Raw genomic sequence first — 15,978 nt, 5'->3', positions numbered from 1 at the left:
GCCTAAAACTCAAAGACATCCCCGCTTTTATTTGCCTCCCAAGTGCCGGGATTAAAGGCATGTGCCAGCACCGCCTGATTCAGAGCAGTTTTTAAAGCCTCAAATGCCTTTTCTTCCATTTCAGTCCAGATTAGAGGCTCGGTGTCCACTTTGTGCTGGTGTATAGGGCCTTGCTAGTCCCACAAACTCTGGTATCAAGAGGCAGCAATACCTGACTGCCCCTAGGAACTCTTGGACCTGTGTCTTAGTCTTTGGTTTGGGATCTGAAGGATGGCAGGAATCCTACTCTGAGACAGGCTCCTTTCGCCTCCCCTCGGCTGGTATCCAGGAGAGAAAGTCTCTGATGGGACTTCTTAGCTGACATTCTGTAGCCCAGGGTCTGTAACTCTTATACCCTCTGGAGCCCTCTCATAATCTTTCCCCAGGAAACCTCTAATGGAAGGGTGGGAGGGTCAGCTCTTAGTGCCTCATTAAACAGATTGGCGATTTTCTTTGTTTGTTTTTTTGTTTTTTTTGTTTTTTTGCTTTTTTGAGACAGGGTTTCTCTGTGTAGTTTTGGAGCCTGTCCTGAAACTTGCTCTGTAAATCATGCTGGTCTTTTTTTTTTTTTTTTTTGGTTTTTCGAGACAGGGTTTCTCTGTGGCTTTGGAGCCTGTCCTGGAACTAGCTCTTGTAGACCAGGCTGGTCTCGAACTCACAGAGATCCGCCTGCCTCTGCCTCCCGAGTGCTGGGATTAAAGGCGTGCGCCACCACCGCCCGGCAATCATGCTGGTCTTGAACTCACAGAGATCCACCTGCCTCTGCCTCCCAAGTACTGGGATTAAAAGCATATGCCATTACCACCTGGCCGGGTTGTTTTTTTTTAATTATTTTTTAAATTTATTTATTATGTATATAGTGTTCTGGGCACCAGATCTCATTATAGATGGTTGTGAGCCATCATGTGGTTGCTGGGAATTGAACTCATGACCTCCAGCACAGCAGTCAGTTCTCTTAGCCTCTGAGCCATCTCTCCAGCCCTGGGTTGGTGAATTTTTAAATCTTTGGGGCAACCTGGTTCATGTAAGTTGCCCAATATAATTTCCCACTGGGTCAGTCTACATAAAAGCAAAGATGGGTTGACTTACTTCTGCTAATGGAAGACTGAAGGATGCATCCTTCAGGTCCAAGACAGTGTGCACCTGTTTCTCCGGAGGAGTCAGACTTATGAGAGTCAGAGGCCCCAGGTTTCTTCATGGGCAGGAGAGGTGTATTCCACGGTGACTGCCAGGGCACCAGGATGCCTATCTCTCCAAGCCAGGAAATACGGACTACAATTGCTCTTTTTGTTTCCAGGGTCATTGGGTACCGTTTAATCTGGATGGAGTAACTGAACTGGTTAGTTGAACAATGAATTAGAGGACCTTGGTGTTGAGCCAGTCCTGGTGGCTTGGTTTCTGCCCATGCCTCCAGGAATCTTTGTCGTTGGTAGAGAGATAGTCTAACTACATCTTTCGATTGGAGACAGAACTTTCAGCTAGGCCATATTCTTCTGACAGAGGGTAAGACATCAAAATTTTGCTGGGTATCTGTAGTTGGAATTTTCTTTGGGCTACAAAGCAGCTCTCAGATAAAGACGCGGAAACTTGTTATTAAGTACAGATGCTCAGGTGTGGCTTAGGCTTGTCCCACTAGCTCTTCTAAGTTACCTTCTTTCTATTCATCTATGTTTGCTTTGGGACCTTTTCCTCCCTCCCTCCCTCCCTCCCTCCCTCCCTCCCTCCCTCCCTCCCTCCTTCCCTCCCTTCCCCCCTCCCTCCCTCCCTCCCTTCCCCCCTCCTTCCCTCCCTCCCTCCTTCCCTCTCCCCCTCCCTCCTTCCCAGTCCTACTTTCCTGCTTCCTCCATGTCTGTCTGGCCTCTGGTATTTGCCTGATGTCTCTTTTCCTTTCTCCCCTGAGCCTAAATTCCTTCTCCTACTTACTCTCCCTGCCTGGAAGTCCCACCTACACTTCCTTGCTATTGGCCATTCAGCACTCTGTGAGTTCAAGGCCAGCCTGGTCTACAAAGGGAGTTCCAAGACAGGCCCCAAAGCTACAGAGAAACCTTGTTTCGAAAAACAAAACAAAACAAAATTTAAATTTAAGAATACTATAAAGTAGAAGCAGTTTGGTGGGGGTGTTGACACAGGGTTTTTCTGTGTAGCCTTGGACTATCCTGGGACTCACTCTGTAGACCAGCTGCCCTTGAACTCACAGAGACCCGGGTGTCGGGACTAAAGACCAGAGTAATGAGACTGGAGGTGAAAGAGCCAGGACAAGCATTTCTGGTGATGCCGACTCTAGTGAAGTGAACGTTGGTTGGTGATGGGGGTAGACATGGGGTGGCTCAGAGATTCCTACCTCAAATGCTTTTGTTGGAGAAGGCTTAAAATTTTGAATTAAAAAAAGGAAGTGGTAGCACGTGACTGTGGTGGCGTCAGCACGGGAAGAGTTTACGCCTGCCCAGTCAGAGCTACACGGCAAGACTGTCTACGTTAATAACGTCGGAACGCTGACAAGGGTGGATGCCGGAAATTTTCAGATAAAATTTCTAGGAAATGTGGACTGGGCGTGAGGATTGGACATAAATGTTTAGAAAGCGTTGTCTAGGGCTCTTAGGAGCAGATCAGAAAACTGGTTCTGAGCACTTAGATTAGGTGGATCGCAAGTGTTGTTCTCCAGCTACAGGAGATCTGCGCCCTCTTCTGGCCTCCTCAGGCACCCCAAACTTATACATATACATAAAAAACATGCATGTGCATAAATAGAGTTTGTATACCACGATCATTAATGTCTGGCAGATAGGTAGCATTGCCGAAGAACTTGAGTTGATTGAGGTGGAATGTACCGTATATGCAGGGCAGGAAGAGAATATGATGGCGGAGGGAGGCCATCCAAAGGCAGGGAGATTAGCATGGAACTCCAGCAAAATCAGGTAAATCCAGAAAGAGGAGACAATAGGCAATGCCAGATCCTGCAGAGAAACAGATGCCAAAACACTGAAAAAATTTCTCTAGGAGTTAGTCTTCAACTGGGATATAATTCATAACAGGCAGAATGATAAATTCTGAAGGTTGGGGAGACTGAGGGTTAAGAAGATTATCACTATAAAATATTCGGGGACTAGGTGTGTGGTGCACGACTTTAATCTCAGAGCTTAGGAGGCAGAGGCAGGAAGATCTCTGAGTTCAAAGGATGAGGAGGCAACAAGAAGCACCTCCACCTGAGATCTTTACCTGTTCTGCCTCCAGGAGTCTCATTATTATTATTATTATTATTATTATTATTATTATTAATTTTTCATCCATTTTACATACCAACCACAGTTCCTCTCCCTCTTCCCTTTCCTCCCTTCCCGTTCCCTCCCCCACCTCCTGTCCATCCCCTCCATCCACTCCCCCTTCTAGGATTCTCTTAGCAGATGGACAGAGCTGACTCTTGTGGTTGTCCTCTGGCCCTCACATGAGCACCTGGCATGCCCCCCCCATAAATAATGTAATTTAAAGAGTTTAAAATGCTTGGGCATCAGAAGATATTTGGGTCACTGACAATGGGTACCATCAAGGGTACAGAAAGATTTCTAATACAGGACATATGAATAAAACAGAACAGTTTATTTACTTATTTTTATTTTTTTTTAGACCAGGCTGGTCTTGAACTCACAGAGATCTGCCTGCCTCTGCCTCCCAAGTGCTGGGATTAAAGGCGTGCGCCACCACCGCCCGGCCTATTTATTTTGGTTTTACGAGACAGGGTTTCACTGTAGTTTTAGAGCCAGTCCTGGAACTACCTCTTGTAGACCACGCTGGCCTCGAACTCACAGAGATCTGCCTGCCTCTGCCTCCCGAGTGCAGGGATTAAAAGGCATGCGCCACCACCACCCGGCTCCAACTGATTTCCATCATGTGAATAGCTACACATATGCTTTTAAAAGTAAAGAAAGCTCTATGAAGTGTGTCCCGAGTCATGTGACCTCAGGTGTTCCTCAAATTTAATCACGCTAGCAATCCCAGGCTGGGCAAACTGCGCAGCTGCGCATGCGCGCATAGTCCTGCAGCGACGGATTGTGCCCGCCAGAGGGCGCCGCTAAGTCGCAGAGGCCGTTCCTCCGGTCCGGGGCGGACTGCCTTGAAAACGTAGGCAACGACGCAGGCTCCTTGCGCACGCGCGGTCTGTCCACTGCAGCCAGCATGGCGCCTGTCGAGCACGTTGTGGCTGACGCCGGGGCTTTCTTGAGGGATGCGCCGCTGCAGGTACAGGAGATTCCTCCGAGGGGCGCGGGGCCTGGGCTCGAGACCCCCCCAGGGGTGCGCGTGGGGTCAGGCGAGTGTGATAACGGGACCGGTCTGTCCGCAGGACATAGGAAAAAACATCTACACCATCCGGGAGGTGGTCAGAGAGATTCGGGACAAGGCCACGCGCAGGCGGCTGGCAGTGCTGCCCTACGAGCTGCGGTTCAAGGAGCCCTTCCCGGAGTACGTGCGGCTGGGTGAGTGCCCCAATCCAGCCCTGTCGGGGGAGCTGGACAGAGTGGAGATAGATCTCCCCAGTGCGGATAGAGCCTGTTTTAAAGTTCAGCCTGCTTTAAAGACCATAGATCAATGGTCCTATCTGTAGGGTGATTCTAGCCTCAGTTAAGAAAACGGCTTGCATTGGCCTGGGTGGTGTAATCTCAGCACTGGGGAGTCAGAGGCTTGGGATCATGGGTCCTGCCATGGCCAGCCTGAGCTAGATAGTTAGACTCAGCCTTAGTGAAAATAAAAGATGAACCCAGTGTGTAGTCATATGGTTTTAGTCCAAGCCCTCTGGAGTCAGAGGTTCCAAGCCAACCAGGGTAGATAGTGAGCTCTCATCTTCAAAGATAAACAATAAATTTTTAGAAGAAAAAGGGATATGTTTAGGCCTTGCATTGAGTCTGAAAGCAAACGAGTAGCTTAGGGATCGTCATCCTCCATAGGAATCCGGGCTGGTGGGGTTTGGGAAGTGTTACTGAGGGCATGGTGGACATACTGTTGCCTCCTTTGCTAGTTTGTGATTTCTGTAGTTTTCACCAACTTGACAGTGATAGGACCTTTGCCAAGTGCTTCAACTTATTGTATTATTTCATTTCAAAATGCTAGTAATATTTCATAGGACGTGATTGAGGACGAAATGAATCCACATGGTGCACATGCCTCCATACAAGCTAAACATTCATGGTTATAAACAAAAGTAAATGATTTTTGTTGTTGTTCTTGTTTTCGTTCTTTTCCAAACAGGGTTTCTTTGTGTAGCACTGGCTGTCTTAGAACTCACTATGTAGACCAGGCTGGCCTCAAACTCAGATCCACCTGCCTCTGCTCCCAAGTGCTGGAGTCAAAGGGGTGTGCCATCACTGACCACCAAATTAATATTTTTAACAACAACAACAAAAAGTACTGAGAAATTTACTGGGTGCCCAGGTAGACTTGGTAATAGGATCCCCACCCCCGACAGAGTCTCATTATGTACCTCCAGGTGACCTGGAACCACTTAACCCAGGCTGGCCTTGAACTCAGAGTTGCCTACATCTATCTATCTATCTTTCTTTCTTTCTTTCTTTCTTTCTTTCTTTCTTTCTTTCTTTCTTTCTTTCTTTCTTTCTTTCTTACTCAGAGTTGCCTACATCTATCTATCTTTCTTTCTTTCTTTCTTTCTTTCTTTCTTTCTTTTCTTTTCTTTTCTTTCTTTTCTTTTCTTTTTTTTTGAGATAGGGTTTCTCTGTGTAACAGCCCTGGCTGTCCTGGAACTAGCTCTTGTAGATCAGGCTGATTTCAAATTCACAGAGATCCGCTTGTCTCTTCCTCGCCTGCTGGAATTAAAGGCGTGTGCCAGCACTGCCTGGCTATTAGTACCATTTTTATAGAAAACGTTAGCAGTGTGTTCATTGTTACCAGAAAACATTCTATGAGAAAATTCTATTGTGTTTATTGTCACTGTCTCAAACACCTCAGTAACCTTCACTTTGGATGAAGTATAGGTGTGCAGTTTTTTTTTTTTTTTTTTTTTTTTGTTTTTTGAGACAGGGTTTCTCTGTGGTTTTGGAGAGTGTCCTGGAACTAGCTCTTGTAGACCAGGCTGGTCTCGAACTCACAGAGATCCGCCTGTCTCTGCCTCCCGAGTGCTGGGATTAAAGGCGTGCACCACCACCGCCCGGCAGGTGTGCAGTTCTTAAAATCTTTGCAACACCGTCCATTATTGGACAGAACCTTCTTTGGGTTTTATCATAGACCATGATTACAGTTAGCCTGTTTTATTTTGAAATCCAACCATCTCTTCTTACTTAGAGCTAAGAAAGAAAAGGCTTCTAGGCTGGGCAGTGGTGGCGCACACCTTTAATCCCAGCATTTAGGAGGCAGCAGCAGGCAGATCTCAGTGAGTTCAAGGCCAGCCTGATCTACAAAACAAGTTCTAGGACAGCCAGGACTGTTACACAGATAAACCCTGTCTCTAAACACAAAAACAAAAGAGGCTTCTAACTATGCCAAAACCAGTGAGGAACACTTATCATGGACAAGTTCTGTGTTAACTTGGATCTTTTATTTATTTATTTGTTTGATTGTTTATTTTGGTATTATCCTTGATTCTATTCCTTGATCCAGTGAATGAGTGTTGCTTCCTGGCGAGTGGCTTGGTCGTGGTAAAAACAGACTTTTTAATCACAAGGAGGGAAAGGACAGAAAATAGTTGTTGCAGTTCTCATGCAATGCTATACTGATTCTTTTTTTCGTTTGGTTCTTTGGTTAATTTGGTGGTGGTGCTTTGAAACAAGGTCTCAGCATGGCTTGGCCTTGAACTGAGTGCTAAGATAACAGGAGTGAGCCATGACTCCCAGATGGGAGATCGATTCTAAGTTCTTTGAAAAACAATTGTGCACTGACAGGGTTCAAATGAGGTGAGAGGATTGGTTTCCTTTCCATCAAATAGATCCTAGGGATCAAACTCAGGTGGCTAGATTCACTGTCAAGCGCCTTTTCTAGGCCATCTCTACATGGCTTGGTTTTCTTTTATGTGTATAGATGATTTGCCTGCGTGTATGTTTGTGCACCACGTGTAGGCAGAGTTTTTGGTGAGACAGCTGTCTTCTAAATAACCACACAGAGCCTTAATATTATAAATGCTCAGCCAATAGCTTAGGCTTGTCTCCAGCCAGCTCTTATAACCTAAATTAGCTCATTCCTTTTCATCTGTGTGCTATCCTGACGCTCGCTTACCTCATCTATGAACTTTCCATGTTTCTTCTTCAGCGTCTGCCCTGACTCCTCTCACTCTGCCCTTCTTCCCAGCATTCTCTCTGCCCCCAAATCCTGCCTAGCCGTTGGCCAGTCAGCTTTTTATTAACATTGAGAGCAACACATTTTCACAGCAACCATATGTCTGCCTGGTGTTCTCAGAGGCCAGAAGAAGGCATCAGACCCTCTGGAACTGGAGTTAGAAATTTGTGAGCCACCATGTGGATGCTGAGAATTTAACCTGGGTCCCTTAGAAAAGCAGCCAGTGCTCTTTAACTGCTGAGCCATCTCTCCAGCCCCTACATATGATTTTTTGATGCTGTGATTATCCAAGGATATGTCAGTCTTTCCCTTAACTAAAGTTGGAACTCTCTTGTTTTCTTGCAGTGACTGAGTTTTCCAAGAAAACTGGAGACTATCCCAGCCTCTCTGCTGTAGATATCCAAGTGTTGGCTCTGACTTACCAATTAGAAGCAGAATTTGTTGGGGTATCTCATCTCAAACAAGAACCAGAAAAAGTAAATCTGGGGGACTGGGTTGTTTGGTTTGGTTTTTAAATTTGTGTGTATGTGTGTATCTGTGTGTGAGCTTTTGGGGTGATGGAGAGGGTGCCTCTGGGCCCTGAAGAGAATGTCACGTCCCTTGGCGTGGAATTAAGGTGTTTGCCAGCCACTTAACCTGCAGCACACACGGGTGGTAGGATTGCACTCTAGTCCTTGATTGAGCACTAGTTGCTCCTAACCACTGAGCCGTGTCTCCCGCCCGGGTTTGTCTTTTAGTCCTTTTTATTCTGGGAACTGTGGTACATGAAAGAGGAAATAGTGTGATGGCCTCAGTGTCCCTGTCGTAATTCACCTGTGCACAAACACCCTGAGGGCGCTTAATGATGGTGTCAGGATATCTGAGTGTTGTCATTTGTCTGGATATTCTTGTGACTTCTAGCATTTTATTCAGTAACTAGGAAGAGAGATCTGATGTTTGTTTGTTTTAATTAGCCTTGATCTTGTATTTTCAAATGGCCCTTTCTCAGTGCTGACTTTTTTTTTTTTTAAGGTTACAGTGAGCTCTTCGATTCAGCACCCCGAAACTCCTCTGCACATTTCTGGTTTCCATCTGCCCTCCAAGGTAACGCTTCAGGAACCTGATCCTTGGGTTCTTTTCTACAGCATGCCGTAGCTCTTGCTAACAAAGCAAGTTGACTTGGACCAGAAGCATATTTTCCTAGTCCTTCCGAGACCCAGCTGCATACAGTGGTTTCACTTCTAAACTTCTCGATTTTCATGTTTTTAAATTATTCTGCTCCCCGGAAGAGTGCTTTCCTGGTATATGTAAGGCACAGGGTTCATTCCCTTGCACAGAAAGCTGATGTTTCATTTAATCTCAGCCTAAACCCTCACATGAAACCGTGGATCGTGCCCACCCAGCTGATGGGCCTGAGGACCTGGAATTCAGCTCCTTCCTGTTCTGGAGGAACCCTCTGCCTAACATTGATCATGAACTGCAGGAGCTGTTGGTAAGGCCCTGGCTTGTAGTCTCCTAATGACATCAGAGCCTCTAAGAGTCCTGAATCTGGGAGCCCTTCTCTTGGTGTTTCAGAGTGACAGAAGGGAAGAGGAGGAAGACGAGGACGAGGACGAGGAGAATGAATTTGAAGACAGTGATGACGATGGTGGGGGGTGGATAACCCCCAGCAACATCAAGCAGATCCAGCAGGAGTTGGAGCAGTGTGACATCCCGAAGGACGTGCGGGTTGGGTGTGTGACCACAGACTTCGCCATGCAGGTGGGTGGGGGAGACCCGGGCCAGTGCTGTGGGGTGAGAGGTGTGGAGCCTCTGTAAACTTGATGGTTCACTTTGTTTGAGGGGAGCCCATCACACAGTGACAATAGACATAGGGATTCAATATTTTTTTTTAAAGAATATTTAGGGTGCAGGGTGGTGGTGGTGCACATCTTTAATTCCAGCACTCGAGAGGCAGAGGCAGGTGGATCTCTGAGTTCAAGACCAGACTGGTCTACAGAGCAAGTGCCAGAACAGATTTCAAAGCTACACAGAGAAAGCCTGTGTTGAAAACAAACAAAAAGAATATTTAGGTACTGGAGAGATGGCACAGTGGTTAAGACCACTGGCTGTTCTTCCAGAGGACCTGGGTTCAATTCCCAGCACCCACAGCACAGATCACAATCTGATGCCATCTTCTGATCTGCAGAAAAAGTAAGCAGGGCTTAGCAGCCTCAAAATGAAAATATTTTGCCCAAGAGAAAAAAGAATGTCTTTTTTGAGAGGCTTTGCCAATGAACCCAGGCTCTGTTCTTGCAGTTGCCCAGTAACCCAGGTCCCTGTCTTCCCAGCCAGGCCTCTCGTGTTCCCTTAGCACAGTTAGGGATTATAAACCAAACGAGAAAGTTGGATTTCCATAACTGTACAAAATTATTGCCAAATTGGTATTAAAGAAGTTGATTTCAGTCCTTAACTTGTTGGTTGCAGAATGTTCTGCTTCAGATGGGGCTGCATGTACTGGCGGTGAACGGCATGCTGATCCGAGAGGCCCGGAGCTACATCCTACGCTGTCACGGCTGCTTCAAGTACGTGCTGAGGGTCTGGACCTGCTGATGGCTCCTCAGAAGGGAACCCTTTCCTTCCATCTCGGTGTTCCCTGTGCTCCACCTGCTGTCTCCACCACTGAAATCCCTGGGGCAGGTTACAGTGACCTGTCTTTCCACACACATCTCTGAGGAGCCTAGAGTTAAGGATGTGGGTTCTGGGACAGAGGTCACTTGTTCTCCAGTGGCACATGCTGGGCTGTGTAGAAGGAGAGAGGTCTGGAATTTGTTCCCAAGTGTCATGGGGTAGACATGAAACACAGTGGCTGTGAGCTGAGAGTCAAGCTGGGTGATGGGTACGTGGGGGTTCATTGGTTGTCAGGCTGCTTTATGTCTGAACCCAGAGTGCACAGCTCATTTCTGATGCCTTCCCTCAGTGATGTGCCGATATTAACAGTTAGCTGCCTTCTTAGTTATTTAAGATGGTCTTTAAATTGAAAGATTTGTTTTAAGGAATTGGGAGCAGACGTCACAGGGACTTAGCAGGGTATTTGGCACATGGGAGATGCTCCCTCTGATGGACTGTCAGCTGGCTGACCCCTCCCTTCTACTTCCTAATCTGTATTCTGTTAGGGCTGGTGTTCTGTGGACAGGCCCTGGGTCTGGTTGCTGTGGAAATATGTTCCCAGGATTTATGGGTAGGCTCATGGCCTTTCTGTGTCTGTGCGCTGAGTCTGCGGACATCTTCTAGGTCCTCTGGCAGAGCCCAGCTTTGCAGAGGCCTGGTGTGGGATGGTGCTGAAGCACTGGGGTGTTTTGCTGGGCCTGAAGGACTCTTGATGAGATTCCGCTAAGGAAGGCAGCGGCCCTTGGCTGCATCTCCCTTTATAATGAGGCTAGCAGCTTTTGTTTTGGAAGATGGGTCTAACAAAATTTAGCTTTTTCTGCATTTCCTGTCATTTTCTACTGTGAGGCTGGTGGTAGGGTCTCCTGCCCACGGTGCCCATTTGCAGCCCTTTCTTTTGTGTCTCCCAGGACAACATCAGACATGAACCGAGTGTTCTGTAGGCACTGTGGGAACAAGACCCTGAAGAAAGTGGCAGTGACTGTCAATGACGACGGTACCTTGCACATGCATTTCTCCCGGAACCCCAAGGTGCTGAACCCTCGAGGCCTCCGGGTAGGTGGCATTTCCCCCTGACAACCTCAGAATCAATGACCAAGGGAGAACTCGGGAGAGTGATGCACTATGGGATCCCAGCACTGGGGTGGAGGCAGGAAGAGCAAGAGTTCAAGGCCAGCTTTGGCTGCTACCCAGTTTCAAAAGACCAGAGGACTAAAGGAGAGCCAGCCTAGTCACCCCACTGGTGGAATCAGGAGTCCGTGGTCTCAGTGTATATAGACAGGAAGAAAGGGTGTGAAACAAGACATCTGTGGGTTTCACCCCCCACCTTTTTTTTTTAAACATATTTATTTATTTATTATGTATAACAATATTCTGTGTGTATGCCTGCAGGCCAGAAGAGGGCACCAGACCCATTACAGATGGTTGTGAGCCACCATGTGGTTGCTGGGAATTGAACTCAGGACCTTTGGAAGAACAGGCAATGCTCTTAACCTCTGAGCCATCACTCCAGCCCCCACCCTCCACCTTTTTATTTTGAAAAAATGATTTACTTATTTTATTATGTGTACAGTCTGCCTGCAGACCAGAAGAGGGCACCAAATTTCTTTATAGATGGCTGGGATCCACTATGTGGTAGCTTGGAATTGGCAGCCAGAACTCTTTAACCTGAGCCAATTCTCCAGCCTCCCACCTGTGTATTTCCTGAGGCTTTGGAGGAGAAACAAGCGGTGATTTTGGGCAGTGAGTGCTCTGTGGTGGCCACTTGACTTGGGGAAGGCAGAGCTCAGCCAGGGTTACCTGGAACACAGTAGAGGCCAGATTTGTACAGGAGTTTAAAGGGCGCTTAAAAGATCTGAGCTCCGTGAAGCAGCCGAAGGTGAGCACAGGAGAGTCCTGGGTTTGTGTGAATGGATCAAGAAAGAAAGAAGAGCCAGCTATAGTGGCTCATGCATTCAAGGAGCTGAGGCAGGAGACTTTCTACAAGGTTGGAGGTAAAACTCTGTTACCAAAAGATGGAGGGGATCCTGGAGAGGTAGCCCAGCAGTGAAGATCAAGGACCAGAATGGGGAGAGTGTAAGAGTGTAGTGGTCTGCCTGCCTGCCTGCCACTCCGCTGGAATCCTCCGCCTCCCCCAGTCTCTAAAGCTGGAGTCTTCTGCCAGTCTCGGTCTTTCGTGACCAGTTGGCCTCAAACTCAGCAATCCTCCTGCCTCAGTCTCATAAGTGCCAGGATTGCAAGTGTGCACACCACACCAGCCTCATTGTGTTTTGGGCATGGGCAACTTGGCGGTGTTGTGGGGACATCTCCACATGGTGGCAGAGCATATGTGCTAATCAGGTGGCACTTGTCTCTTGGGTAAGGTGGCTTCTGCACTGTAAAGTACAGTCGCTCTGATAACTGTTCAGGTCAGTTATGACTGTTGATGGTCACATAATTGTACTGTTTGCTTGCTTGCTTGCTTGGTTTTGTTTTTCCAGACAAGGCTTCTCTGTATGGCCAACTACCCTGGAACTAAGGGGTCCACCTGCCTCTGCTGGGGTGGAAGCCTGCGTAATTGTTTTCTAATGTTGTCTGTCCTTCTGTAGTCCAGGACATTCTACTCACAATAAGAACTTTGTATTTTTGTTTTTGTGGTGCTGGGGATCAAACCCAGATTTTGTGCTCACAGAACAAGCACTCTACTGCTGAGCTACAGGCTAGCCCTTGCTTGTTTCATTTTCCTTGTGTGTAGGTGGTTGTACATGTACAGGCAAAGGCCAGAGGAAGATACCGGGTATCTTCCTCTTGTACTCTCCTTTTATTTTCCTTCTTTATGAACAGGGTCTCCCTGTGCAGCCTGGTTTCCTGGAACTCTCTGTAGACTGGAAATTTGCCTGCCTCTGCCTCCTGAGTGCTGGGATTAAAGGTGTGCGCCACCAGCTCCTGGTTGCTCTTGATTATGTTCATTTTCTGCTGGAGCCTATGCTGTTTCGCTCCTCATTTTGAAGCTCATGTATTTCCAGGCTTAGTGAGAGCCCTCACAAGGCACGCCCCCCGACAGGTCTCAGCTCTTCTTTCTCTCATTCTTACTCTTCTGACACAGCTGGTTGTTTCCAGACCTTCGCACTCTTGTCCCTGCCCTAGAATAGCCCTTTCTCTTAGGTGTGTGTGTAGGCCATACTGTTAGCTGTGTATGTGAGTGTGGTGTGGGTGTGTGTACAGGGTGTGTGTAGGCTGTACCCTTAGCTGTGTATATGAGTGTGGTGTGGGGGTGGTACAGGGTGTATGTGTGTATGTTTTGGTTTGGTCTGAGACAAAGTCATGTTTTTTCTGATTTTACCTTATAAGTGCTGGATTGGCTTGCGCAAATGCTCCTGGCTTATGTGTACTGGGGATCAAGCCCAGGGCTTCCTTGCATGCTGGGCGGGAGCTCAACCAACCGAACTGCACATCCCCAGCCCCTCTCTCAGGAGTTTAAGCACTTGTTTTAGTTAAACAAGTTGTTTTAGTTCTTGCTGACCTTGAACTCCTGATCTTCCTAGCTCTGTCTTATACCTGGATTTTGGGTGTGTACCACCGTGCCCAGCCAAGAATGCTTTCTAGTAGCAAATATTGCAGCCCTGGATATGAACCCAGCACCACAGAGTGCATTCAAGGCCACCTCACCCATTCACAAAACCTGTATAATGCCCTTTTTCATGGTGGTTTGCCTTTGCTTGGCTAGAACCCACGTGGTCGTTTCAGACTGCTAAGGCACACCTCTGTGGAAATGGCAGCAGCTCTCTGTCCATTTGTCTTCAGCTGAGAATGTGTAGTTAAGATGCTCCTTCGGTTTTCATCTGTCAGTTGAGGTAAGCTTGATGTGGCAAACACGTGTCTTGTTGGCACACAGTGGGCAAGACAGTTGTCTGCCAGGATGAGGATGTGAGGGACACTTCAGTAGACAGCACTGGAGCTGTGTGAGCAGAGTCCCTGTCCTGACAGCATTTTCTCTTACTGCAGTACTCGCTGCCTGCTCCCAAAGGGGGCAAATACGCCGTCAACCCCCATCTGACCGAGGATCAGCGCTTCCCCCAGCTGCGACTCTCCCACAAGGCCAGGCAGAAGACCAACGTGTTTGCCCCTGACTACGTAGCTGGGGTGTCTCCCTTTGCGGAAAATGACATCTCCAGCCGCTCAGCCACCCTGCAGGTCCGGGACAGCACCTTAGGAGCTGGACGGAGACGCTTAAATCCCAATGCTTCCAAAAAGAAGTTTGTAAAGAAAAGGTGATATTGCAAGCCCTGCAGGAAAACAGACTGCAGCTGGCTGCTGGGGATGCCTGGAGTACCATCCCCGGTGTCTGGTCTGCAGACCAGCTTCACAGAAGCAGGCCTGGCTTCTCTGGACTGCCTGAGACTGCGCTGTGTGGAGCTGCAGTGCAGCGTGGCTGCGCTGCCTGTGAGCATCCAGAGCCCAGGCTCGGCCTTGGGAAGGGAAACTTGAAGGAGAAGGAAAGGTGCCCTGGAGCAAACCTTGAACTCAAAGGAAGAACTATCCAAATGGAATCTTTTTCTAATAAACTGATGGCCAGCTCAGGTGGTTTAAGTTCTTGTGTCCTTGGTGGACATGGATGCAAACACGACATGTGCCTGAGAACCAACCATATAGATTAGTTTTTGCTTGAATGATAAAGTATTCTACAATAAATTTTTTTTGTTTGTTTTTTGTTTTTTCGAGACAGGGTTTCTTTGGAGCCTGTCCTGGAACTCCCTTTGTAGACCAGGCTGGCCTCGAACTCACAGAGATCCGCCTGCCTCTGCCTCCCGAGTGCTGGGATTAAAGGCGTGCGCCACCAACACCCGGCCTACAATAAAATTTTTAACTTTTTTTTCACCCAAAACAAAAAAGCTCTTCATCCAGATCATGAATCCACATCTGACTAACATTTGCTGTGTAAAGTGTGCATCTTCCTGGGGAAAGGAGGATCATTTACATAACTGCGGTGTATTAATCAAACTCAGGAGAGTCCTTCTATTAAAGGATAGTTCATTTACATCGACTGCTCATTGTTCTTACAGCGCCCAGTACTCCTTCACACAGATACCAAGTAGTCAGGGCATGGAAGAGATGATACCAATGTCGGCTTTATGTGACTTGACCAGATTATCACTAGAAGACCAAGATGTCAGTTTAGTGTGTGCGCACATGCATCAAAACTGTGTGCACCTGTGGGGATTCTGAGAGACCACTGAGCCTGTAGAGCCAGCTGAGGGGCTGATAGCCTCTGGGAACCTACCACAGGAGGAAGCAGTGTCTAGAACTCAGGGCACGTCACACCCTGCTTCCCCTCTTCACCTCCCTCCACTGAGATACAGAAAATAGCACTCGGAAGGCAGAGGCCAGCCTGGTCTACAGAGTGAGGTTCAGGACAGCCATGGCTACACAGAGACCCTGCCTCAAAAGACAGCTCTGGCTACTCTTCCAGAGAACTCACATTTGATTCTAGTACCAACACTGGGGCTCACTGCCTAACTTCAGTTTCTGGGGACCTGACCCCCTCTTCTGGTCTCTGGGCACTAGGCACGCACGTGGTACATGGCTATACATATGGGCAATACACAAGATATTTTTTTATTTCTTTTTTTTGATATTTATTAAACTCTACATTTTTCTTTGCTCTCCTCTCTGCCTTTCCTCTCCCCCCTTCAATCCTCCACCAAGGTCCCCATGTTCTCAATTTACTCAGGAGATCTTGTCTTTTTCTACTTTACATGTAGATGAGATCTATGTAAGTGTCTCTTAGTGTCTGCATTGTTGTCTTAAGTTCTCTGGGATTGTGGTTTGTAGGCTGGCTTTCTTTTGCTTTATGTTTAAAAACACCTATGAGTGAGTAGATGTGATAATTGTCTTTCTGTGTCTGGGTTACCTCATTCAAAATAATGTTTCTAGTTCCATCCATTTTCTTGCGTAATTCAAGCTGTAGTTATTTCTTTCTGCTGTGTAGTACTCCATTGTGTAAATGTACCACATTTTCCTTGTCCATTCTTCGGTTGAGGGGCATTTAGGTTGTTTCTAGGT

At 47.4% G+C, this 15,978-nt stretch overlaps 1 protein-coding gene across 1 annotated transcript; it reads left to right on the top strand.

The window, feature by feature from the left end:
* Positions 1-4,196: 4,196 nt before the first annotated feature.
* Positions 4,197-14,953, top strand: Nob1 (NIN1 (RPN12) binding protein 1 homolog). Its single transcript, XM_057753710.1, has 9 exons — positions 4,197-4,272; positions 4,376-4,508; positions 7,657-7,787; positions 8,323-8,394; positions 8,654-8,782; positions 8,866-9,051; positions 9,757-9,854; positions 10,848-10,992; positions 13,921-14,953. The coding sequence occupies exons 1-9, from the start codon at positions 4,210-4,212 to the stop codon at positions 14,188-14,190; spliced, it is 1,227 nt and encodes a 408-aa protein (XP_057609693.1). The 5' UTR covers positions 4,197-4,209; the 3' UTR covers positions 14,191-14,953.
* Positions 14,954-15,978: the final 1,025 nt, after the last annotated feature.

This window comes from Chionomys nivalis, chromosome 21 (assembly GCF_950005125.1).
Source record: "Chionomys nivalis chromosome 21, mChiNiv1.1, whole genome shotgun sequence".
Taxonomy (NCBI): domain Eukaryota; kingdom Metazoa; phylum Chordata; class Mammalia; order Rodentia; family Cricetidae; genus Chionomys; species Chionomys nivalis.
This window is presented reverse-complemented; position numbering and strand designations above follow the sequence as displayed.